At 37.1% G+C, this 27,752-nt stretch overlaps 2 protein-coding genes across 3 annotated transcripts; both read left to right on the forward strand.

Annotated features, from left to right (window-relative positions):
- Nucleotides 1-684: 684 nt before the first annotated feature.
- Nucleotides 685-9,550, forward strand: LOC131538615 (uncharacterized). Of its 2 annotated transcripts, XM_058772554.1 has the most exons (6): nucleotides 685-1,100; nucleotides 1,688-1,799; nucleotides 2,752-2,874; nucleotides 3,027-3,079; nucleotides 3,206-3,277; nucleotides 8,484-9,550. In XM_058772554.1, exons 1-5 carry the CDS (start codon nucleotides 1,028-1,030, stop codon nucleotides 3,244-3,246), a joined length of 402 nt encoding a protein of 133 aa, XP_058628537.1. In that variant the 5' UTR covers nucleotides 685-1,027; the 3' UTR covers nucleotides 3,247-3,277; nucleotides 8,484-9,550. The 2 variants fall into 2 exon arrangements, with proteins under 2 accessions (XP_058628537.1, XP_058628536.1); XM_058772553.1 differs by lacking the exons at nucleotides 3,206-3,277; nucleotides 8,484-9,550 and having other exon boundaries at nucleotides 1,688-3,102.
- On the forward strand, nucleotides 9,542-27,752 carry LOC131538602 (gastrula zinc finger protein XlCGF8.2DB-like). The gene is made up of 3 exons (XM_058772530.1): nucleotides 9,542-9,593; nucleotides 10,162-10,407; nucleotides 25,962-27,752. The coding sequence occupies exons 2-3, from the start codon at nucleotides 10,236-10,238 to the stop codon at nucleotides 26,867-26,869; spliced, it is 1,080 nt and encodes a 359-aa protein (XP_058628513.1). The 5' UTR covers nucleotides 9,542-9,593; nucleotides 10,162-10,235; the 3' UTR covers nucleotides 26,870-27,752.

The raw sequence follows: 27,752 nt of genomic DNA on the forward strand, positions 1-27,752 counted from the left end.
CTAGTGTGGAAACAATGCAATTGAAGCACCAGTTATCCTGGGTACACACCACAAGATAATCGGGCTGATTGTGGGCCAATTTCTCCCCTTCCAACAGTCCTAGGCAATGTCCCGATTATCTTGGTGGTTCTAAAGATGATCTTATCAGATTTTCCTGTGATGTAAGGTGTGTTAAGAGTGACTAAATCGGTGCCCTAATTGCAAACATGTTGAATATTTACGATCAGAAATCCTGATCTGAGGGGGCAACCCCCGAGGACAAACACGCGCATGTTCTGGAGATTAATAACGTGAAACGAAACGGTATCCAATCAGAAAGCGAGCTTACAGAAGAACGGAAGCATAACAAACGCAGTCATGGCACAGCAGAGATGGAGAGGATCAGCTTGTCGATTTGTGGCAACAGCACGTGTCTTGTAAAACATTTATTCTCAAGTCTCGAGAGATTTTGCGACATTTCCCGTGTTCACAGTCGGGACTCTGGTTGAGAATCTGTTGGTTTGTCACATCGCAGCACACCACACACTATAGGAGCAAAATGGTTAAATCTAAAATTTGCTTACATCATTCATACATCTGCAGTTGTTTATGATGGGAGAATAGGCCTATTTTACAACGTGACGTCAGCAACCGGAAGTAGAGAGAACTCTTTTCCGGTAAAAGTGCTTCTAAAACAATGGCAGAGACTAAAAGTAATCAATCTTGTAGTGTACCTTTTTGTGTTTCAACTCGAAGAAGAAACAACCGTATTTATCGTTTCATAGCTTTCCCAATGATGAAAAAGCCTTGGATTTGGGCTATACGAAGAGATGAGGGGGCGGCATTTACAGTGAGGAAGGGTAGCACTGTTGTGTGTGTGCTATGCACTTCACGGAGGATGAAGTCCGCGTCCATCCACAGTCCGGGCGTAAATTTCTTACACCGCAGGCTGTGCCTTCCAGGTTTTCATGGAACGACTGGGGAGACGTGAAATCACGCCAGACACGGATGGCAAAAAGAGGTGTCTGTGGTGAGCAGGAGGAAGCAGATGTTGAAATGGAGAGTGTTGCTACGGCGCTGCCGGTGCAGGAGCATGATTTACAACAGCCGCCCTCTTCCGGGTGAGTGTAGCATGTTGTTAGCTAATACAATAACTACGAATAGCCCAGAGTCGACAAAGATTGTTAATTAAATAGAAATGATATAAAATGTACGATGAGATATAGAGATAGATATATAGATATAGATATATAGATAGAGATATATAGATGGAGGGAGAGATGTGCTCATAACTGTGCTCATAATTATATAAATAAATATATATATATATATATATATATATATATATATATATATATATATATATATATATATATATATATATATATAAAATTATGAGCACAGTTAAGCTAACAATGTAGCATGTTTGTAAGGTGAATGTGCTGTATAATTATTTGCGCGGTGTGCTGCGGATTGCGAACCAACAACACGATTTAAACCCAGTTATAACTTAATTTTTACTCTTGTCAGCCCCTGTTTATACTGCTCTCTGTGGATTAGCTCATTGGTTCTTGATAATAATGGCATGTGAGAATATCGGGGTGAATAAAGAATTTACAGTGATTGTTATAACTATTAAATGAAGTATAATTGCATAAACCTGTAATAATTATTTACCAAATTGATTATTTTGTTTCTTTTTAATTAGGTGCTCTTGATGAGGCACTGGAAAAAATAAAGGAGCTGGAGGAACTGGTGTCGAGCCTTACCATCTCTCGAGCTTTGCTGGATAGATGGTGTGTGTCTGATGAAGACTTCAGGTATTTCACGAGGTTCTCAAACAAAAACATCTCTCTTGTTTTCTGGAGATCTATTGAGCCCTCTGCATCCAAGATTGTGTACTGGTCCAAAGCCAAGAGGATTGGAACTTCAACTGTAGAGAAAGAGGTTGTGAAGCCAAGCCCCCAGCGCAAGATGCAGCTCATTGAGTTTTTCATGTTTTGCTTGCGAGTCGCTGTCGGTCTTAGAGAGATAGTTTTGGCTGAGATATTTCAAGTGAACACTTCTACAGTGAGTCGCATTACAATAACATGGTCCAACTACTTATACCTTGTGTTGGGATCAGTTCAAATCTGGATGACCTGGGAGCAGGTGAGACGGACGATGCCTGTGAAATTTCAGCAGTACTGCCCAAATGTGAGGGTCATTATTGACTGCACAGTGTTCAGATATGAGTGCCCAGAGGCAATTACCCTCCACTCTGAAACATTCTCAACCTACTAGAGCCATACCACCTTCAAAGCATTAATTGGAGTGACACCCTGTGGTGCAATCACATTTGCGTCAAAATTATTCACTGGCTCTATCTCTGACAAGGAGTTGACAAGGCAGTCAGGAATCTTGGATTTACTGGAGCCAGGTGATGAGGTGATGGCAGATAAGGGCTTCCTCGTTGGAAAGCTGTTGGAGGATGTTAGGGCAAAATTAATCATCCCCCCCTTTCAAGCACAGTGACCAGTTTAGCAGAGAGGAAACTGAGAGAACCCAGGCGATTGCCAGACTCCGGATCCTTGTTGAACGTGTAATTAGACGTGTAAAAGAGTACCACATTTGGGATTCCCCTGTTCCTCTCACTTTAGCAGGCACAGTCAATCAGATGTGGTCCTGCTGTTGCATGATGGTAAATTATCAGGGTCCTTTAGATCTTGAGGCAAGATAAAATATTGGATAGAGTGAACATTCTGTCAGCCTGCTATTTTTCACTCATTGCAGCCAAACCAGGTGCCCTGTGTCTCCTCTTCTCACTACTTGTCATCCAGTGCCATCATTCTCACCTATTTCAGTAACATTATCATCCTGCTCACCAGCCAGTAACATCGGCCATCACAAGATCAGGTACAGCCTCTTCACTACATAATTTCATCAGTTTAGTACCTTAAATTACTTGTGTACTTTAAAAAAATAAAATAAAATAAAAACATTACCTACCACTTCTCCAGGTAAAGACAAATGTGTAACTGTAGCAACTTTTCTGTTCTCATCAACAGTGTAAAAGAAAATGTATTGCAAGAATCTTCAGTCAACATCATCCCCAGCAAGGGTAAGTAATTTCTCTAATTTTAATTTTCTATTTATCTAGTATTTTGGTCGATAATCTTATTTATTGTGGCCAAGTATTAAGTAGTAGATCACCTACACACATTTTATAACAGACATTATCTTTTAGTTTCATATAACAGAAGCAGAGAAGAGCTTGTCCTAACCTAGCCTACTTTGTGACACTGTGGTCTATCTTCTGGTAAGTTGGAGTTTTTCAGACAGGATTTTAAGTTACATTATTTGTATGTCATTTGACCTTTTTCTGTTTCAATAATTTTTGCTGGATTAAGTGTTGGAAATTAAGATTTATTTTGATTTTGGAAAAAAAAAAAATCATCAAAATGATTTAATTCAATTTTAACACAAACTAACTCTCCTGCAACAGAATCTTTCAGTTTTTTAACACATTGACCTTGAATCCTAAAATCTACTGCACAATAGGCATTTTGTTTGATGTAAATGTGCACCAATGTCTATGTCATGCTCAATGACATGGGTAGTAGTGAGAAAATCATTAAATAAGCTTGGGTATTTATCAATAAGCTTTATGATATCAGCTTGGGCAGATCCAGACAAATGAAGATCTTGGACCACATAAGGGCCTGTGAATCTAGCTTGAAGTGCTGATCCTGGTATTGGCAGTAGAAGGAGTACCTTGTCTCCAGTATGAAATGAACCCATCACTGCCTTTTGATCATGACAAGTTTTGTTTTGATTTGATTTTGCACTGAGCGAGCTTCTCGCTAACTCCCACATGGTATGCAACTTCTTACAAAATACACTGACACAATCCAAAACATTAGCAGATGACGACAAATAACCCGAAGAAAGAATTTGCTCTTGCAAAATTTTTAGTGGTCCACGAACAGTGTCTCCAAATATTAATTCAGAGGGTGCATTCCATAACCTCGGAGCAGCACGAGAGAAGGCTCTTTGTCCCATAGTTGTTAATCTGGAGTGGGCTGATGAAGAAGAGAATCAGCAGAGTGGAGAGGACGACAAACATAAGGAGGAGCCAATTCATGCACAGCTTTATAAGTTAAAGTGTTTTAAACTCAAAACACGATTGAACTGGAAGCCAGTGCAAATTACAGAATTACAATATATTGTAGCCATTTGATAGATTTTGCTGGTAAACCAATGTAGAGAGAATTGCAGTAATCAATTCTTGAAGTGATTAAAAGCATGGATGAGCCCTTCAGTATCAGGTGTAGAAAGGAAAGGTCAAATCCTAGCTATATTTCTGAGATGATAAAATGCTGATTTAGTAACACTCCTAATGTGAATCTCCAATGTCAAATGAACATCAAATATCAAACAAAGGTTATGAGCTTGTATAGACGGCAGTACAGAGCTGTTATCCAGTGTCACATTAAAGCTGCTACATTTGTGGATGGCTGCTGGTGTGCCAATAATGCCGAGTTCACACTGCACGATTTTCAAAGTCATCGGATCACCGTTTTCACACTGCGTGACTATCTGGGGTAGCATTCAGTCACTGCTGTGTTCACACTGCATGACTTCACAATAGGAAGAATCGCTAACAACTCTGTCTGCTCCGCAAACTACAGCCAAATGCACCCGAGAAGTGATAAGGTAATAACACAAGATCATGCTGATATTATGGTCTAGAAGTCCTCCCCGAACACACAATAATTAACAAAGATGACTTGTTAACAAACATACTTCTGCTGGGAAATTGTTATATATATATATGTGTATATATATATATATGTGTATATATATATATATGTGTATATATATATATATATATATATATATATATATATATATATATATATGTGTATATATATATATATGTGTATATATATATATATGTGTGTATATATATATATGTATATATATATATATATATATATATATATATATATATATATATATATATATATATATACACAAGTAGCCTACTTGAAAGTGAAACCAACGTGTTGTGCATTTTGTGAGTTTATTTCTTACAGCCTATAAAAGCCCTCAAAGTGATGGAAAAAGAAAAAAAATTAATAAATCTCTTGTCCTTATAGAAGAATATTATTTACAGGAAAAACTCTAGCCCCTTCTTCATGTAGCCTACCTGTTCTGTATATTCTAATGCAGAAATGTAGGCACGTTGTTTGTAAATGGCTGGCTTTGTTAAAATAATAATAATAATAAAGTCCTCCCCGAACTTTCTGCTGCCCTGTATCTCTCGCTGGCTGTAGGTCATCGCCGATGTATTTTTCAGTCAGAACTCATTGCACACCAGGGGTGGCACCACTACTCCAAAAGTGGTGGGGCAAAATTTCATATAAAATTTGAACTATCAATATAATTTTAAACTTAATATTATGTGCCACAGCAAATGCAATGATAACATAAAGCAAAGAAATATTCTTGAAATTAATTTTATTAAGCAGTAAAGAATCCGCAGTGTCCCAGTGTTTGCTTTGGGCAATACCAGGTTTAATTCCACTTATTAAAAAAAAAATGAATAATACAATTCATATACTGTGCAGGGAGAGGCAGAAAACCCAAAGGGCTTATTTAAAGCCTCTACCTAAACAATGAAAAACACACACTCATAAAAGTACACAAAAACTATTACAAAAACAAATATATAAATACAAATTAATTACAACATACAAAAAGAGAAAACATAATTTACTCAAAACAAACCATCTATAATACATAAAATACAAATACAAAACAGCATTTAAATGATCCTTTATTCTTTTATAACATATTAAAGAGGAATTTTTTTTTTTTTTTTGCTAGATGAGATAAATCATTCCATAATATAATACCCCTAAATCTTATCAAGTACTGACCTCTACAAATGAGAACTTTAGGAAAATGAAAATTTGAAGATTGACGAGTTATTTAACTTGTCAACATAGTTATTTAACTATGAACCTGTGAATTTACTTTAAAATACATTCTAAATTGCTCTGGAATGTTACCCTCACTTGAATATCTTATACATAAAAACACATTTGAAAAGTATTAATATCATAAATGGTAAGAACCTGAAGTTTATGAAATAAAGAAACAGATGAAGTATATTTGTTTGATCGGGTTGTAATCCTAACAAAATGCTTCTGAAGAACAAAAATTAAGGTTGTATCGTCAGCAAACATTACTGGAGTAAGAATATTTGAAACATTCGATAGATCATTTATATAAATAAAAAATATTAATGGTCCAATATGGACCCCTGAGGAACCCCACAGAATAGGCTTGCTTTACTAGAATAGCATCCCTTATAACAAACAAACTGTCTTCTATTAAAAATATAATTCATCAACCATTAAATGTAAAATCATGAAAACCATATTTGTACAACTTATCAAATAAAATGTAACGATTTACTGTATCAAAAGCTTTTGACAAATCTAAAAAAATACTACAAGCAAATTCTTGATTTTCCAGTGCAAGGGTAACCTTGTCAATCAGGTAAAGCAAAGCCATATAAGTAGAATGGTTTTTTCAAAATCCATATTGGTGCTTTATAAAGAATAGAATTTGAGTCCAAGTGAGAAAGAATCCGTTTATATACTTTTTTTTTTTTTTCTAAAATTTTTGAAAAACAGGGCAAAATAGATATAGGTCTATAGTTGTTGAAACATTGCGGATCATCTGCTTTAAACAGAGGAACAATTTTAGCTATTTTTAAATCGTCTGGTACAATGCCTGTTTTCAAAGAAAGAGAAAATGTGAACAAATGGCTGCAATATTGAACATTTCACCTGTTTAACAATACATACAGAAATATTATCATGACCAGCTGAAGATAATTTAAATTTGTCAATAATTTCACTTATTTCCTGAATTTCAGGTGGCTTAAAAAAAGAGATAATAGGAAAGTTTCCTGATATATAATCCAGGGGTACACCATTACCAGTAGGGATATTATTAGATAATTTATGACCAACATTAACAAAAAATTCATTAAATTTTTGAGCTGTATCGAATGGATCATTAAAAGAATTTTCGCCATCCACAAAGTCTAAAGGTAATTCCGAGTTAGTCTTTTCTCTTTGCAGCAACTGATTTATTACTTTCCATGTAGATTTAATATCATTTAAACATTTCTTAAATTTTTAACCAAAATATTGCTTTTTTGCTGATCTAATAGAATGGTTATTTATTTCTGTAAGATTTTAAAATACCATAGGTGAGGGGAGTGGGATTTCAAATATATTTTCTATAAAGTTTGTTTTTTGTCTTCAACATTTTCCATAAACTAACTGTAAACCAAGACTTATTAAAGTCCTGACTGAATTTCTTCACAGAACTACTGATTGGAAAACATTTATGAAAACTGGAACTAATAACAGTCATAAAATGTTGATATGCTCTGTCAGCATCATATTCCTTATACAGATCATCCCAAGAGGAACTAGAAATCAAATCTTTAAATTTAAAAATATTTGACTTACTCATAATTCTCTTTTCCTGAATTTCTTTTAAAAGTTTAACCGTTAACCTTAATTTCAGAATAGTGAAATATAGGAAAATCAGACAAGTCTGAACGTAAAACACCAGATTTAATTCCTTAACCTAGAGAATTTGTTAATGTTATCAATTAAAGTTGCTGAATTTTCTTTAACTCTTGTAGGTTTATGAATAAGAGGAAAATAATAACTAGAATTCAGAATATTTAGGAAATCTGCAGTAGGGGTATCAAATTTCATTTTTAAGAGATTTATGTTAAAATCATGCAAAATATAATAATATTTATGCTCATTATTTATCAAATCAAGTAATTTAGCAATGTTGCATTACTATTGCCAGTAGCCACAGAGTTTCCCACTGATAGGCCAGCAATGCACTTTTCTCATGCAGCAGGCAAGTGGCTCTTCTCAGCAGGCAACTCACTTTCCTCACGCAGAGAGTGACCGGCTCTCCTCGTTTGGTAAAGCGACTGACTCTCCTCAGCTGGTGATCCTCTTTCCTCACGCAGAGAGCGACCGGCTCTCCTTGGCCGGTCTCTCTGCGTGAGGAAAGAGGATCACCAGCCGAGGAGAGCCGGTCGCTCTCTGCGTGAGGAAAGTGGATCACCAGCCGAGGAGAGCCGGTCGCTCTCACGTGAGGAAAGTGGATCACCAGCCGAGGAGAGCCGGTCGCTCTCTACGTGAGGAAAGAGGATCACCAGCCGAGGAGAGTCAGTCGCTTTGTGAAAAGTTCATTGCTGGCCTATCAGTAGGAAACTGATCCACTGGCAAATGCAAATGAAGACCAGATGTGCCACTAAGTATGGCGACATGTGCCATTGGCTTCTGTGTGACAGATGACTTTATTTAATGTTAATACTGCTTCTCCCTAAAAACAATGAGCTTCAGAGATTTCATTTTTAAGTTAATGCTTCAGAAAATACCAAACGTTTCTTTCCTTTTGCTGTTTTTGAGTATGAAAATATTGCCCACATTTCTAAGATCAATGCCTGAACTATGATCATGGTGTGTGTGTGGAGGATAGCAATGCTATTCAGCCTCTCTGCTTTGGTAGTGGATCGCAGGTATGTTTTTAGTCTCCTCAAACTTGAGAATGACCTCTCAGCCGATGCAGAAGATGGAGGGATTACAAGAAAGAGGTGAATAAGTTTGCAAACTTCACTGTAGAGTCGACTAGCTTGTCCAAGGCCTTTGATTTCATCAATTACATCTTGCATCATAGCTGTTTGCTGCTTCTTCATCAACTCAGGTAATACATTCAGTTGGTTTTGCATGCATAAAGCATCATTGTCTGTGCTGAAGTGAGCGGTGACATTCTCAGAATCTCAGACCATCCACCTGACGTTGTGGCTGAGAGGATCAGGTTCTCAATTGACTGATAGAGCTTGAATGTCTTCTGATCAAACCTCACATCAATTTGAGTGATCAAATACCTTCCTTATGGATAACACCAGTGACGATCAGTATATCAGGTCTAATGTATGTCACTGGTGTTCCTGTGCTGTGTTACTCTACTCTTTTTGTCTGTCACATTAAATAAAACAATCTCCTTATTTCTTGCATTCATTATTCTTCTGTAACTCTGACTACATTTTTTTTTGTTTTTGAAATATTTCATAACTTTTAATATTGCTAAATGTGGTAACACCAGTGACAAAAAAAAAGAAAGATGCGTGTGGTCTTGAAATAATTGCACAAAATAGCTAAAAAAAATAAAATAATAATTAAGCTGTCATTTATATGTATTCATAAAGTCAAAAGATAACCTAATAATGTGGTCTAAGTTTAAATGTTATAAAAGAAATGCATTTTAAGACATCTTGCCATACCAAAAGTGGACGTTTCTGTAGAATGACCCATTTTCAGCACACGGACTGGGCAACATTTAAATATCAGTTTTACCAAGAAATAAACAATGTTCTCGTCTGTTATTATTTGAGTGTAATTTTCTCTGCACGTTAGTGATTTTAGAGAGCAGCGTGTAAACGGGACTTTTATTTTGGTTTGGTGGCATGACGTCATAGGGCTGCGCTCCTGCATCTCTTGTGTTTCGGATGAAGACAGGTTTGTGTTTTTAAGCATTTAAAGGGTTCAGTCTATCTTGTTATTTTCACAATAACTGTAAAAGGAATTAGTTGTTTTGCATCCACTCACGAGGAACAGAAAAGGTGCGTCTCATTTCGCTGCACATCTCGTGAATCCGTCGATAATAAAGATGAATTCAGTCACTGATGAAGAGACGATGGAGAAACGGAGCTTTTCCAAACTTTCCTCAGTCGAACCAAAATGATTCTCCAAACGATTCAGTGACTCGAATCTCCGCGCGCCAACAAGACACTGCTGCTCAAAACAACTTGTTGACAAATTTTACAAACCAGCTGCAAATGTTTCATTAAAGTGAAATATATTAAATGCAATCTACAAACCAATACTAACTGTAAATAATAAATGCCTAAAAATGAAGGGTTTCTTTAATTAATTTATTTGTAGCACTAGTTTGAATGTTTTAATGTCCTTTTAAGGCCAATAACTCTCACTCTGACTGACTCCCTTAACAGTGTGCTGACTACTGAACCAGGGAGCTGATTGAGACGCTTTATTTTTCTTTGTTAATTATTCTCATCTTAAACAGGAAAAAAGTGTCCAGACTCAGAGAAAAAACTCCTGCTGAATCAGCTGAGATCCACGTGACAAACTATTATAAAGATGGTGTTTATTAAAGAGGAGAGTGAAGACATGAAGATTGAAGAAGCATTCAGAGTCAAACATGAAGATACTGAGGAGCAAACAAAGATGGTGTTTATTAAAGAGGAGAGCGAAGACGTGAAGATTGAAGAAGCATTCAGAGTCAAACATGAAGATACTGAGGAACAAACAGGTTGGTTTTCATTCTCAAAGCTGAACTCACTCATTTGATCTTTACTAAAATATCAGCAGCCGATTTTGTTTCCCTTTATAACAATTCTTGCGTAGTTGCCTAGTTACCATACGTACGATCAGAACTGACGTGCGCTAGAAGCACAGCTGGATGAACGGTTAGTCAAAAGGTTCAAAATACTGTCTTTTCTCCGAAACTAGGAAATAATTTTGAGATGTTTTACAACTTGAAATTTAATTCCACTTATTTTTCCAATTTCTTACCAATTTCAACGTAATGTTTACAGCTTTGGCTATTCTGTCTTATAGACCATTTCAAGGATGTAAACAATAACAAAGGCGTTGTAACCCTACTGCGCATATCTGGTCCTGAAGCATTTCCGGTAGCGCCATTTTTAAATCTCAGATCTGTCAAAACAAGCGCGTACTATTTAAGTCTAGCGAAAACGTAACATTTAAGGTATTTAAAAAAATAAAAAAATAAACGGTGATTGGAAGACCCTAAATATGACTGAGGCGCAAACCTACAAAGAGCATTAAAAGTAGTCTTCCAGACAGCTCAAAGCGGCTCTGACCGATGCGAGAGATGGCGGTAAATGTATCGCAGTCTGGATGCTTACAATTAACTCCATAGCGGAAAGTTTGGGATCATTTGTTCGTACAATGGATGACATCAGTCTTATGTTTGGTTAAACTGAAGCTAGACAAACAGTGTCACTTACGTACTTATCATGGTTTGTTGCCAAGATGTCCGGGGAGCTGATTAGTTGACATTTCACTTGCATTGCTGGGTCAGTCTGTATATCCATGCAAATATTCTTTTCCATATTTATTTGTATAGCGCTTTTCACAATACATATAGTTTCACTGCAGCTTTACAGAACATGCATGTATATTACAACGCTATACGAATGCTAATAAACTAATCACTACATTATTACTGATTTCATTCGTTTTAAAATGTGTGCTTAGTTTGGTTAAGTTTGTTGCTGTGGAACAGTGCGAGAAAGAATTTGAATGCTCTATCAGCCATCATGTCACAAATAAGATGAATGCAATTCAATGCTGGCTACCGTGTTTTGCATACACCTTTTTTATTATAATTTTTTTTAAAAAGATAAAAATATAGCCTACATGCAGATTAATAAATGCACACACACTAAATACAGTATATATGTGGGTATACATTTTTTTTTTATGTACATTTACTGTAAACACATACAGTAGTACTGGTCAAAAGTGTGGGCACTATTACTATTTTCAAAGTTTTTCCGAATCAGAATGAGCTTTATTGCCAGGTATGTTTACACATACGAGGAATTAGTTTTGTTAGATTAGTTTCGAGATAATAAAAAGAAGAATAAGTAAATAAGGAATTACAATATACAAATTGACAATTGCATGTACGGGTATATAACAATAGACAGTTATATATACAGGTATATTATGTGCAATTGAAATGTCGACTAAGTATGTGTGTTAGATAAATAAGGGTATGTTCCACAATTATTGTCAGGTGTTCATGAGATGGATTGCCTGAGGGAAGAAACTTTTTGAAAGAAGTCTCCAATGCTCATCAAGCCTGCATTTAATTGATCAAAAATACAGACAAAGAGTGTCATATTTTGAAATATTATTACAATTTAAAATAATAGTTTTCTATTTTAATGTGCTTTAAAATATAATTTATTTCTGTGATCAAATCTGAATTTACAGCATAATTATCCGTGTCACATGATCCTTCAGAAATCATTCTAATATGCTGATTATCAGTGTTGGTGTCGCGGTTGTGGTGCGGGAAGGATGCAGGAGACTCGAGGTAGGTAAATACTTCGTTTATTAACAGTAACACCACGGAAATAGACGAGTGAACGGACAAAGACTCAGGGAGGACTCAGGACTTATAAACACACAGGAAGTAATCAGGGAGAACAGAATCAGGTGAGGAGTAATCAAATTACTTTAACAAGAACAGGAAAATACCCAAATAAGGAAACTCAGGAAGAACAGCGGGAAAACAAACAACAAAGAGTCCAGATCCCGGACAGTTGGAAACAATTGTGCTGCTTAATATTTTAGGATTCTTTGAAGAATAAAAGAACAGCATTTATTTAAAATATAAATATTTTGTAACAACATGCACTACTGTTCAAAAGTTTGGGGTCAGTATTTTTTATTTATTTATTTTTTGAAAGAATACTAATACATGTATTCAGCAAGGATTTTAAATTGATTAAAAAAAGTGACAGTAAGAACATACTGTTAGGAAAGATTTCTATATTTTGAAAATCCCTGCCAGGATTCAATCAATCAATTCTGTATAAAGCATCACGTGACAAGACGAGTAAAGGCTGATGAAAATTCAGCTTTGCATCACAGAAATAAATATAAAGAATATTTTAAAATGTAATATTTCACAATATTACTGTTTTTGTCTGTATTTTTGATCAAATAAAATGGAGGCTTGATGAGCATAAGAGACGTCTTTTAAAAACATTAAAAATCTAGTGTCTAATTGTAATAAATCTAATAGTAATGTATAGTGACTTTTTTGACCAGTGCTGCATATAAACAAAAGACATCCTCTCACTTTCAACAGTTTTCACCAAATTTATTAATATGTGATCAATATCAAAAGCAGCAGTCAGTATCTGGCCATGAGCAGCTTTAAGTACTACATTGCATTTCATCCTCAAGTTCTCAAACACATCTGGGTGTTCATATAGTCACATGTGGTTTGGCTGTCCTTCCTGTAGCACTCAGTGACATTACAGATGATGGCTTTCCTAAAGACAAAAGTAAAAAAACAATTATTTAATTTAATGCACAATATTTAAAAAATAATGCTATTGTTTAATACATTAGACGAGCTTAATAAGTGATGATTTTTTTTTTTACCGTTACCTTTTGTAAACTACTGCAGTTAACTGTTACACTATACAACATTCAAGTTTACAGTATACATTTCTATAATGTGTTACGCACTGCATTTATCTGCTGACAAGATAGTTGGACAACTCATATTTAATTATAGCCCTCATAACGCTTGCAATATAACGGAAATAAAAGCTTGGCCTTTTCACAAAATCAAAACGCTAGGCGCATATGTAAACTGATGGAAACACAATGCTGCATCATACTTGAAGAGTTAACGTAAAGAAATTCAAATGGGGCTGGGGGAACAATATTTCCTTACCTGAATGGAAATGTTCGCTGTATATCCTAGAGCTGCTAGTTGCTATTCTGCTTCTCGCTTCACTGCTGCAATCCAGGCGCATTTCTCGGAAATCTAAACCCTTTAATTTCCGATTATTTATAAATGAATGTTAGTTCCAGCCCAGAGGGAGCACCCAACCACTGAGCAACAAGGATCTCAATTTTAATTTTGTCAATTTAAACAGCAGGATTAAATAAATTATCGCAATCCTACTGTGTATCAAGCGCCTGCCGCCCTTGTTTTGAATGCGCTCGAACATTAACCGGAAACGTCCGAGGAACAAAGATGTCACTTCCTTAAACAGCCGAATATCCGTTGAAATGGTCCATACTTACTCATTTATATGTGCACACTGGAAGCTTAAAAATTGCTTTTGTGTAATAAAGCTCTGTCTGAATCTGATATTAAGGATAAGCCTCTGGCAGGCATATTTTGACCACAATTACCATCACGGGGGTGTTTTTAATGTCGTATTTTACATGTCATTAAAAGACAATGCTTATGTTTAGAAACTGAGAGTTAACAAGAATTTACCCACAGTAAAAATTACAGGGGGAAAAAACTCCCGAAACAAAGGCTTCATAATTGAATGTGATTTTATTACAAGAGAAGCACTTGTGTAGGCAATCCTCAGAGGATTACTACAAGTCAACTGGAAACATCGCCAACAGCCATCACAGGAAATATGTAAAAAGTAACAAAAACTGTTTTAAAACAATAGTCAACATTGCTGCTGGTTCATTCATAATTAACATTAATTACCCAAAGAACAGCCACATAGTCATCAAATGTCTCTGTCTCGCCACAGAAGTGGCACAGGTCACTTAGGTCATCTGTGAGGTATGGGACAATGCAAAGGGTATGATTAAATCATTTTAAAGTTTTCAAAACTAGAAAGTGATGCACATTCTTGAGTTTACAAAGCCATACCAGATTGGCAGAGTAGAGTTGAAGCAATCTCGGTTCTGAATCTTGTTATATCTTGAGGTGCATTGGAAAAGTTAATGACGGTATTTTGGAGAATATTCTCTGCAGTGTGAAACCAAAACACACTTTTCTCTAATAAAAAAAAAATCAATCATACATAATTTCCCAATAACACTACATATGATTGTGGTGCATGAAAAATACCTTGTTGTCTCCAAGTAAGTTGAGCAGAATTTTTTTTATGTTTTGGATGGGTTATAACCTAGATAATACACACAAAATATCCAGACAACACAATTAGTACACAGGAATATAATATGCTGCCTTCACGTGCTATCGGAAATTTCCTATTTCCCACTTATGAAATCGTGATTAAAGCACTTAAATATGACAAGCTCGTAATGTCGGAAAGAATAAAATGTAGCATCCCATTGGTTGACAATCATATAAACATTCACCGCGCTATACATGCAGTTCGCTGACAATTCTGGAATTTCGGTCAAATACATGCTTATTTCACTGCTTATAAAACAACACAATATGGTTTGCATGAACGTTCATATCTAGCCTATAAATACACTACTTTAGCGACAAGACAAAGGGATGTAGTTGTTGTGAGAACAGCATTGACAGCAGCAATGGTTGTTCCCTCCATCATGTTTAAAGTTTATGACCCGCCCAACTCGGAAACTCTGCTATCAAAATTATTTCTGAATTTCCCAGTAGTAAATACGACTTGAGAGGCCGCTCACGTCCAATTTCTGATTAGGAAACTTGTATTTACGCTAATTCCAATAGCACGTGAAGGCAGCATTAGTACACAGGGAAAACTCAAGGGAAACTGCTGTCTACCACAAATACTTGCAACTAGAAACCAGTGGTGTCACGCATTTACAATGCCCACTATGATCTCATAGTTTGCTGGGTCCAACTGAAACACAAAAAAATGACGATCTAAACCTTGCCAACTAAAACATGTAACGGCTTCAGTATGTACCGACAACACAAATCAAATTGTGCTGCCTCACCTTCAGTGACAGATATGCATTTATAACCTTGACACCTTGTGGGTGAAGAGCATGGTCCAGTTTAACTTGCCATTTCTGTATGTGGTCTTTTAAGTGGTGGTTCTTCGTGGGTAATTCTGTGGGCTATCCGGGGTGTGTCTTCTTTAAGCTTAAGATGGTCTATATTGATTTTGCAGTATACCACTCCCTTCTCATCCTTTAAATCTGCACTTTTGTCTTTAGTTTTGTTAATACATTTTAAACAAGTAAACTGCAATTACATTCTGAAGGCCTAATTGAAGAAATAGGTGTCAGTGATTCCCACAGACTAAAACTCTATTTGTGGCGGCGCATATATTCAAATTCATTCTCTGCCAGCAGGAGGTGCTTAGAGAGGGAGAAATATAGGTTTCCCAGGTAACTCTGTACACAAAGCAGAGCTCCGCTCACAAACGCTGCTTTTTCATTTCATCTTGCATGTAATGTCTGATAATGACATCCAAAATTTTCTGAAGAGTCGGTTTGCTTCAGAAATACAGTGATATAAAAACACCCACACCGCGTTTTTATTTTGAAACGTGCAGTGCTCATGTTTATTCATCTGCATTTCCATTACAGATTTGCGTAAAGCTTTGGCGATATTTTATAAATGTCGACTTTTTTCCTCTCGTGACAAGTCATGGCAACTGATTTTTGTGGGATTTTGACAGATTTTGGCTAGATTTATTCGAAGGAGGCGTGTATCTTTACAGAAGCAGCGTGGAGAGTTTCCATTGCAGTTTTGCAAAATAATATTCCTTGTTGCGAAATGGGAGCTTTTGCAAAATTGCCGTGTTTCCATTAGGCGTATTTTCAATTCGCAATTTTAAGTTACGCAATTTGAAGGGTAATGGAAAAGCAGCTACTTTTAGAGTAGTTTGCTTACTGCTCTTTTGTTATTGCCAAACGGAACACCTTGAGTTTTGCATTTCAGAATTTCGTCATATAGTTTTGGATCCATTGCTTGCAAATGCTAGCAAAAGAGTCTTTCATGTGACACCATTGTGTGGTCATCTTCAAAATTTATAGCTGAGCTATTTAATTGAACAATTGATTGATTTCATTGGTGCCCTATGAAATGGGTGCCTTTTCTTGTGAAAACAATTTTTGGTTAAGTGTTCAGATTCAGTATATGCTATTGTATCAGTAAGATTAATCAGATAGAATATTAATTAAAATGAATTGTAGCGCTATATGGAAACAGTAATATGTGGCATCGTGTTTGGACGTCAGCACTGACAGATTAGGCTAATTTATAGAAGCAAAATTAAACTGCATAAACTCAGACATAAAACAAAGGAACAATTGCAAGATGAATAAAGAAATCACAGAACATTAACTGGAATGTGAGAATCATTTTATTATTTATACTGCAGTGTAGCAAGACATTTAAAAGTAGCGCCAATAAACTTAGGTTTATTATTTGCACAATTTTATTTGTGTAGCTATATGAAATTTTCCAAATATAAGCAAAAGGTTAACCAGGGGCCGGATTCACAAATCATTCTTAACCCTTTATCAGGCAAAGAACCATATTTGGTAACTTAATCGACCATTCACAATGGCATTTACATGCCTCTCTGTAAGCTCGTATAAGCACATGGATTTCTCCCAGCCCATCAACGGATATCGGGCTACGTCACAGATAGTCACACCATGGCATCTGACCAATCAGGAGTTGCCTTTCAAACTTCAGCGTCATTCTGGAATTACAGAAGGACGGATCTACGCTCCTACCTACTCCGACAAAAACATTAATAGCAGCGAAAAGAACAATGGTAAGTGAATGAAACTCGCACATTATATGGTTGAATAGTTGTTAAATGTTGAGATGGATGTTGTTTGCGTAGGATGTCTAGGAATTAGTGAACGTTGTGGCATGAAAACCAGTTAAAACTAGCGCAAGCGACCATTTTTAGACGTATGCCCGATGCATCTAGTAAGCCATACTTAGGGATTTTATTTGTTTTTTTTAATAACGCATTGTAACATAGGACAATAGCAATTCAGTGCATTGAATGTTGCCACAGGTTCGTATAACGTTATACAGTGATCCAGTAGGGAACTTAAACTGTTTATTAAAATGATCAAGCCAAAAATAGGGAAATGTGTAATTTTGTTCAGTTCTATGACCTTATAACAGTTTTTATTATACTTAAAAGACATATATTGGTGTTTATTTTTACTGTGAGCCTCATTACTGCTAAAATAAGTGGATAACACCAGTACTTTGTTTTCAGTAGATCTGCACTTCACTGTTAATGTTTTCCTTCACAAAACTCAAAGTGGGGTTGATATTGACTCAAAAACGTACTTTTCTTTTGCAGCTGTCTTCTCAGCTCTTCTATGGAAAGAGGTCGACTGCTGTTGTGCCAGCTGACCCTGCCATCAGTGACGATGAGGGCTTTTACGAGGAGGAAGACGATGTGGCAGACCCCGACTTCATCCCACAACCTGGATACTCCATGCCTGAGTGACATGGGCCCCTCTGCCAAGAGGAAGTGTGTGCGGCCTGCAGTGGAGGAGCTTGAGGACTACAACAACGAAAATGAAGAGGAGGATGACGAAGCCCAGCCAGCACCACAAGCCAAGGGGCCCACAAAGAAGGGGAAGCCAGCATTGTCTGGATTGTGTATAGGTGCGACATCAAGGCTCTTGCTGTGGATGGCCTGTTGTTAAAGGACTTCTGGAGTTGCAGCGGCCAGAGGCCAGTTATGTCTCGCCCCTGAAGGAGCTCATCATTTCCATGCGCCCCCAGCACCTCTGTTGATGTCCCCATGCCTGTCCGGGGACACTGCAGCCACACCCCAGATGCTTTTGTGCGGTTTGACATGTCCTTGTTCCATGCCCCTGTCTACACCAACCGCCAGACCAGCAAGTACTGCAGCAGGAAGGGGAACGTTTTGAGGTCAAACGTGGTCTGCAGGGTCTGTAAGGTCCACCTGTGCCTCAATGCTGAACGAAAACTAAATGAAAATTCTATGTGTTATGTTTTTAATTTGTATTTTATATACAGTATGTTTATTTTATTTTACACACACACATGCTTTTTGGAAAAAATGTCCATAGACTGGTAGGGAATCATATATGGTAACTTCATTGACCTTGATTTTCAACTGATTTATACAACTTAATGATTTGAAGTCACAAAAGTTTAAAAGTCTTGTAATAACCCCCAATAACACTCCATGGTTGAAATTTTGAATTTCCAGGTATTTCAGTGAGTGCCTTCTAAAGGGATAAGAAGAAATTTCTTCTTAACTGCCATTTTCTTCTTATGTTCTAACTTAAGAAACAAGTTAAGAAGAATTTTTGGGAGTACAAAATATTCTTAAGAATATTCTTATCTTTTTTCTTAAAGGGTTACTCCACCCCAAAATGAAAATTTTGTCATTAATCACTTTACCCCCATGTCGTTCCAAACCCGTAAAAGCTTAATTCGTCTTCGGAACACAATTTAAGATATTTTGGGTGAAAACCGGTTCCCATTACTTCTCTTTCTTTGCACTGAGCAATTTACTAACACAAACATGTTTAGATTTTTGCATGACAGGGCAGCTCTTCTGAAAATGCTAAATGTACATTAGTTTGTCTCTCTCTTTTGATGAAGCTAAATTCTCAATAAAACTGTTTTCATTGGTATATTTTACTGTTTCTGTTGTCTAACAGCCGAGTTAAAAAACTCATGACAAAAACATGTTTTGCTTTCTTTTTGTGTTCTTTGACCATTCTTTCAGTGCGTTTACAAGCTTACTACATATCTGCTGCTCCTCTACCCTCATGAGGAGACAAGTCTTTAGATACTGTATGTCCAATAAAGTCTTGTACGTATTAATAGAGAAGGGAAGCGTCTTGTGTTTTTTGCTTACAAGTTAATGTCTTAAACTGCTAATCTTGTTACCATGCTAATAAATAGTGTTTTCACTATACTTTTGGATTTTAAAAGCTGTTGCAGAGTTGATCATTACGGCAGTTCAGTTGACCGCTGACCAATTCATTTGATCAGCCGGAAAAAATGTGGGTCTCATTCAGTAAGCATGCGTACGCACAAATTTGTGTGTGAAATTGTGCGTATGAACGATTTTTAAGAACTAAGCACGATTCACCAAAAATCTCATAATGAAATTTATTCTAAATTTATGGAAAAATGAACAACTGAAACCTTCAAAAAAAATTTCATCTTAATATGACTATAATTAGTATGTTGCATTTATTGTATTATATAATCCATATTAGGGCTGGGTAAAAAAATATTGATATCTCGATATTAATCGATTCTCATTTTTACGCAACGATATCGATTCTTAAATCCCAAGAATTGATTATTCTAGCCTGTTTTCAGTTAATGGACGAAGGGCACTTCCCATCCAATATATCACAATAAGCATTGTGCTTTGGTACTTTTAATATGAAACAAAGTCTCATATTTCAAATGCCATTTTGGTGCTGTTTAATGTGGAATGACAGATCGCTGGAGCGCCTCAGTTCAACACATGCGGCAGCACGAGGCGCACGTGAACTAATCATCTCCTCCACATTAATACCAGTTTCAGCACAAAATAAACATGACTAAACATCTGAAGGTAAGTTAAAAGAAAGAGTACAACTTTACAATCCATATCCTGTCTCATGTAATCGTTCAATCAGTGTTTCCGCCACGCAAAGACGTCAGTATAACGTCTTATAAACAATGTCACATAACGTCACATTAACCTTAGAAAAACATATTCGGTGACCATAAACTCATTAGTCAGAAAAATAAACTCTGTAGATTAGATTAGATTAGATTAGATTCAACTTTATTGTCATTACACAAGTACAGGTACAGGGCAACGAAATGCAGTTTAGGTCTAACCAGAAGTGCAATAGTAGCAAGTGCAGTATATACAATGGTTGAATAAGTGCAGGACAAGGATATGTACTGAGTATATGTATAAATATATATAGAAAGATGGTTATTAATATAAACAGAATTTACAGGTGAATATGTATAGTGAATAAATATACAGAATTTACAGGTGAATATGTATAGTGAATAAATGTACAGAATTTACAGGTGAATATGTATAGTGAATAAATATACAGAATTTACAGGTGAATATGTATAGTGAATAAATATACAGAATTTACAGGTGAATGTGTATAGTGAATAAATATACAGATGGCTATTACTATAGGCAGAATTTACAGGTGATATGTACTATCAATATAATATATATACAGATGACTATTACTATAAACAAGGTGTAAAAGTGCAGTGGAAGTGATTAACTGTACAAAATATTAATGTAAGCATTGATAATGTAACAACAGTCGGCAGTGCAAATGAGCATAGTCCAATTTAGGTATGGTAGTGCAAGATACAAAAGTAAACAGTTGTTACTGTAATAAAATTTACATTCAGTAGTGCAAATAAGGCAGATGTGAGGTAGGAGAGAAGAGTTAATAATATATGAGGAAGTGGATCAACGGGGGTTAGAGTTCAGTAAAGAGACAGCTCTGGGGAAGAAACTGTTCTTTAGTCTGCTGGTCCTGGTCCGGAGGCACCTGAAACGCCTGCCGGAGGGCAGGAGAGAAAACAGTCTGTGGGCTGGGTGAGAGGAGTCCTTAAGGATGCTGCGAGCTCGATGCAGACAGCGTTTCCTCTGGATGTGTTCAATGGCAGGTAGTGGAGTCCCTGTGATGCGCTGGGCAGTTTTCACCACCCGCTGCAGTGCCTTGCGCTCCGCAACAGAGCAGCTCCCATACCATACTGTGACACAGTTGGTCAGGATGCTTTCTATTGCGCAGCGATAGAAGTTCACCAGGATAGCTGAGGAGAGCTGATTCTTCCTCAGTGTCCTCAGAAAGAAGAGGCGCTGGTGAGCCTTCTTGACCAGGCTGGAGGTGTTGGTTTTCCACAACATGTCCGCCGAGATGTGGATCCCCAGGAACTTGAAACTGGAGACACGCTCAACAGCCATTCCATTGATGTGGATGGTGTCGTGTGTGCCTCTTGACTCCTTCCTGAAGTCCACGATGAGCTCCTTCGTTTTGGTGGTGTTGAGGAGCAGGTTATTTTCAGTGCACCATGTGGCCAGGTGCTGGATCTCCTCCCTATAGGCAGTCTCATCGTTGTTACTGATGAGGCCAATCACCGTGGTGTCGTCTGCAAACTTGACGATGGAATTAGATCCATACACAGGCTTGCAGTCAGAGGTGAAGAGGGAGTAGAGAAACGGGCTTAGCACACAGCCCTGTGGTACACCAGTGTTAAGTGTGATGGATGTGGAGCAGGTGAATCCTGATCGAACATTCTGGGGTCTGTTGGTCAGGAAGTCCAAAATCCAGTTACACATTGAGGTATTGATGCCCAGGTCTCCAAGTTTGGCTATTAACTTGGTTGGGATGACAGTGTTGAATGCTGAGCTGAAGTCAACAAACAGCATACGTGCATAAGTGTTCTTATTGTCCAGGTGAGTGAGCACAGAGTGCAGTGCCATGGAAACTGCGTCCTCTGTGCTCCTATTGCTACGGTAGGCAAACTGGTGTGAGTCCAATGTGGATGGTAGAGAGTCTTTTAGGTGTTCCAGGACCAGCCGCTCAAAGCACTTCATGACGATGGGTGTGAGTGCTACAGGGCGGTAGTCATTAGGGCACCTCGGACTAGAGTGTTTTGGCACTGGCACAATGGAAGTGCATTTAAAGCATGTTGGTACGGCTGCTTGGGCAAGAGACAGGTTGAAAATGTCTGTAAAACCCCAGCGAGCTGCTCCGCACATGCCCTGAGAACACGACCAGGGATGTTGTCTGGTCCAGCAGCCTTGTGCGCGCTGATCCGGTTCAGTTCCTTGCAGACATCTGTGGAGGAGAGTATGATTGGTGGGTGGTCATCTGAGGGATTGAGCTTGGTGGCAGTTTCTCTGTTGTCTCTTTCAAAGCGAGCATAAAAGTAATTTAGCTCGTTCAGGAAGTTGACATCAGTGGCTGCGGGGTGGAGTGGGTGGGTTTGTAGTCACTGATGGCCTGAATGCCCTGCCACATGCGCCGAGGGTCAGAGTTGGAAAAGTGTCCCTCTATCTTTAGCTTGTAGCAGTGCTTGGCCTTTTGATGCCCCTCTTCAGGTTTGCTCTGGATGTGCTGTAGGCTTGTGCATCTCCTGATCTGAAGGCAGTGTTGCGTGACTTCAACAGGAGTCGCACTTCCTTGTTCATCCAAGGCTTCTGATTTGGATATGTGGTGATCTGTTTCTGGGTTGTAACACTGTCAATGGTGATATTGATATGATCCAATACAGAGGAGTTGCAGCGGCCAGAGGCCAGTTATGTCTCGCCCCTGAAGGAGCTCATCATTTCCATGCGCCCAGCACCTCTGTTGATGTCTCCATGCCTGTCCGGAGACACTGCAGCCACACCCCAGATGCTTTTGTGCGGTTTGACATGTCCTTGTTCCATGCCCCTGTCTACACCAACCGCCAGACCAGCAAGTACTGCAGCAGGAAGGGGAACGTTTTGAGGTCAAACGTGGTCTGCAGGGTCTGTAAGGTCCACCTGTGCCTCAATGCTGAACGAAAACTAAATGAAAATTCTATGTGTTATGTTTTTAATTTGTATTTTATATACAGTATGTTTATTTTATTTTACACACACACATGCTTTTTGGAAAAATGTCCATAGACTGGTAGGGAATCATATATGGTAACTTCATTGACCTTGATTTTCAACTGATTTATACAACTTAATGATTTGAAGTCACAAAAGTTTAAAAGTCTTGTAATAACCCCAATAACACTCCATGGTTGAAATTTTGAATTTCCAGGTATTTCAGTGAGTGCCTTCTAAAGGGATAAGAAGAAATTTCTTCTTAACTGCCATTTTCTTCTTATGTTCTAACTTAAGAAACAAGTTAAGAAGAATTTTTGGGAGTACAAAATATTCTTAAGAATATTCTTATCTTTTTTCTTAAAGGGTTACTCCACCCCAAAATGAAAATTTTGTCATTAATCACTTTACCCCATGTCGCTCCAAACCCGTAAAAGCTTAATTCGTCTTCGGAACACAATTTAAGATATTTTGGGTGAAAACCGGTTCCCATTACTTCTCTTTCTTTGCACTGAGCAATTTACTAACACAAACATGTTTAGATTTTTGCATGACAGGGCAGCTCTTCTGAAAATGCTAAATGTACATTAGTTTGTCTCTCTCTTTGATGAAGCTAAATTCTCAATAAAACTGTTTTCATTGGTATATTTTACTGTTTCTGTTGTCTAACAGCCGAGTTCAAAAACTCATGACAAAAACATGTTTTGCTTTCTTTTTGTGTTCTTTGACCATTCTTTCAGTGCGTTTACAAGCTTACTACATATCTGCTGCTCCTCTACCCTCATGAGGAGACAAGTCTTTAGATACTGTATGTCCAATAAAGTCTTGTACGTATTAATAGAGAAGGGAAGCGTCTTGTGTTTTTTGCTTACAAGTTAATGTCTTAAACTGCTAATCTTGTTACCATGCTAATAAATAGTGTGTTCACTATACTTTTGGATTTTAAAAGCTGTTGCAGAGTTGATCATTACGGCAGTTCAGTTGACCGCTGACCAATTCATTTGATCAGCCGGAAAAATGTGGGTCTCATTCAGTAGCATGCGACGCACAAATTTGTGTGTGAAATTGTGCGTATGAACGATTTTTAAGAACTAAGCACGATTCACCAAAAATCTCATAATGAAATTTATTCTAAATTTATGGAAAATGAACAACTGAAACCTTCAAAAAAAATTTCATCTTAATATGACTATAATTAGTATGTTGCATTTATTGTATTATATAATCCATATTAGGGCTGGGTAAAAAAATATTGATATCTCGATATTAATCGATTCTCATTTTACGCAACGATATCGATTCTTAAATCCCAAGAATTGATTATTCTAGCCTGTTTTCAGTTAATGGACGAAGGGCACTTCCCATCCAATATATCACAATAAGCATTGTGCTTTGGTACTTTTAATATGAAACAAAGTCTCATATTTCAAATGCCATTTTGGTGCTGTTTAATGTGGAATGACAGATCGCTGGAGCGCCTCAGTTCAACACATGCGGCAGCACGAGGCGCACGTGAACTAATCATCTCCTCCACATTAATACCAGTTTCAGCACAAAATAAACATGACTAAACATCTGAAGGTAAGTTAAAAGAAAGAGTACAACTTTACAATCCATATCCTGTCTCATGTAATCGTTCAATCAGTGTTTCGGCCACGCAAAGACGTCAGTATAACGTCACATTAACCTTAGAAAAACATATTCGGTGACCATAAACTCATTAGTCAGAAAAATAAACTCTGTAGAGGGGCATTTTGCTAAATTTATGCACCATATAACATATTCATTATACATTTGACTGTTCTTCAATGTTTAATTTATATTTGAATAAATCCAGTTTTTATGACAGCCACTAGGTTTATATTTAAAAAACGAATTGAAGTAGAAATATTATGTAATTGTAACTTTTACATTAAAAGCTTCAAGTATAATTTTAACAAATCAGTCCATTTTAAACTTCAATATTATATACCAACTGACTCTCATGTATATTTTACAGCATTAGTTGAGAGACTTTCTTTCCATGAGAAAATTTGATTCGGTACCTGATTATATATCCAAAATAATCGATATTGAATTGAATCGTAATCGAATCGCAAGCTTGTGAATGAGAATCGAATCGAATTGTGAAATTTGTGTCAAAACCCAGCCCTAATCCATATATAAATTATATAAAGTAATACAATTTAGTTTCACTTTAAATACATTCCATCTTATACAGTGAAAAAAGCTGCATCATAGCTTCAGCTGTCAGTTTTCTCTGAAAAACGCAGATATACCTGCATGTACAGCTGGCTAATGAGAGGTCTGTACGCTGGGTCTAAGGAGATTTTGTGAGAACTGGTGAGAATGACACGCTTGGCATTGCTTGAGGATCCGGCGAGTATGGAAGCTTGTTTCCGCCAAAAGGTAATTTTGAAGGGGAAAAAAAGTTCTTAACATTGTTCTTATGTTTGTGTTTTATGCAAACTAACGCGGCCAATGTTCAGAACAAATACATTTTTCGTGAGAAGTTCACCTGTGCGTACAAATACGAAACAATCTATGCAATTATTAGTGAATGACACCCAATTTTTCTGTCTTTATATTCAAAATATAATAATTAATTCCCTTTAAGGTACATTTACCGGTTTCCCTTACAACAAAGTAAACAGCAGTACATGGAAATGGCCATGATTTCCCAGAAGGTTTTTTTTTTTTTTTTTTAAAGTAAAGTATAGTACAATTTTAAGTTACATGTTAACATTGTAAAAAGTGACAGTATTTAATTTTTTTCCCACTGTAGACCTGATGTCACTGAAAGAGGAGAGTCAAGAATTGAATGAAATGGAAGAGAAGGAACTTGGTAGTTTTTTAACTGGAAAAAAACCCATAAAGACCACAAAGACTTCCTCACGAAAAAGAGCCCAGAAGACCAAATCTAACACCTGCCATCAGTGTGGAAAGAGTTTTATACATAAACAATCACTTAAGGCCCACATGAGAATTCATACTGGAGAAAAGCCTTTCACCTGCCAACAGTGTGAAAAGAGCTTCAGTCACAAAGGGAACCTTATGAACCATATGAGAATCCACACTGGAGAGAAACCTTTTACCTGCCAACAGTGTGGAAAGAGCTTCAGTCAAAGCGGGCACCTCATAAACCACATGAGAATTCATACTGGAGAGAAGCCTTTCATCTGCCAACAGTGTGGAAAAATTTTCACTCAAAAGTGGAGCCTCATAAAACACTTGAGAATCCACACTGGAGAAAAGCCATTCACATGTGATCAGTGTGGAAAGAGTTTCACACATAAAGACACCCTAAATGCTCACAGGAAGAGTCACTTTGGAGAGAACAGCTATGTATGTCAGCAGTGTGGAAAGATTTTCAGTAATAAAGTAAGCTTCAAGACTCACATGAGAGTTCACACTGGAGAGAAGCCTTACACATGCTCTCAGTGTGAGAAGAGTTTTGGATATAAACAATCTCTTGATTCCCACATGAGAATTCACACCGGAGAGAAACCCTACACATGTCAACAGTGTGGAAAGAGCTTCTCACGAAAAGGAGACCTTAAGCTTCACATGGTCGTTCACACCGGAGAGAAGCCGTTCACATGTGATCGGTGTGGAAAGAGTTTTGGACGTAAAGTAAACCTTAATCAACATGTGAAGATGCACTTCTGGAAAGATTTAGTTTTAGAGTTTTAGATGTCTCTATGGAATCATTTTCACACAGGAAAAACCTTCTGCATCATGTTATAACTAGAGAGAAGTGTGCCATCACTAGCTATGTTTACCCAAATAATAAATTAGTAACCTGAAAAGTCGTCATGTAAACACATCAGTCAGTCTAAGCTTGACCCAAAATCAATTTTGATTGAAAATATAACAGTGATTGATTTTGTTGTGTACTCAAATTAATTCAGGTCTACACCCTGAAACACAAAATACACAGTGTTGGTGTTATTTTAACAGGTTTATAAAATAGCACTGCTGGTGTTAAATCACAGTGTTTAAGATTGTTTTTTTTAATTAACCCAAACTGGTGTAAATAACTGCAACTCCTCCATGTATTGCTCATTGCATCTGTGTTTAACAGAACCATTATTTTCTCTTACAAGAAGACAATGATGAAAGATAAAGTAAAATTGCTTTCATATGGACTTGCTTCATGAAAACTGTGAGAGAATGTAGAGTGATTTTCAAGAGACTGGAAAAAAAATACAAAAAATAAAGTCATGGTGGAAAGTACTTGAGTGGCAGTCTGTACATTTTACATTGGTTTATAACCCACCATTGAACAAAAGAAGGTTGACCAGTCGCAGCTCGTCTGTAAAGACTGATTTAAATTCGACACGTTCACTTGGGTGCGCACTGCAAATATGACGTCATTGCGGTGTTCGCTTTGAGTGCACGCAACCTCATTTCAGTTGGTGGTGTGCACAGCATTTAATTTTAAAAAACTTTTCGCGCTTTTCCACTTCCGAACATGCACGTCTGTATCGGCATCAGGTGTTTTTTTATGCTTTGAGGGAAAACAATGAATAGCTTTTTTTTTTTGCATAGTTTGTCCAAGGCTTTTTGATTGAAA

The sequence above is a fragment of the Onychostoma macrolepis genome, chromosome 04, assembly GCF_012432095.1.
Source record: "Onychostoma macrolepis isolate SWU-2019 chromosome 04, ASM1243209v1, whole genome shotgun sequence".
Lineage (NCBI taxonomy): Eukaryota > Metazoa > Chordata > Actinopteri > Cypriniformes > Cyprinidae > Onychostoma > Onychostoma macrolepis.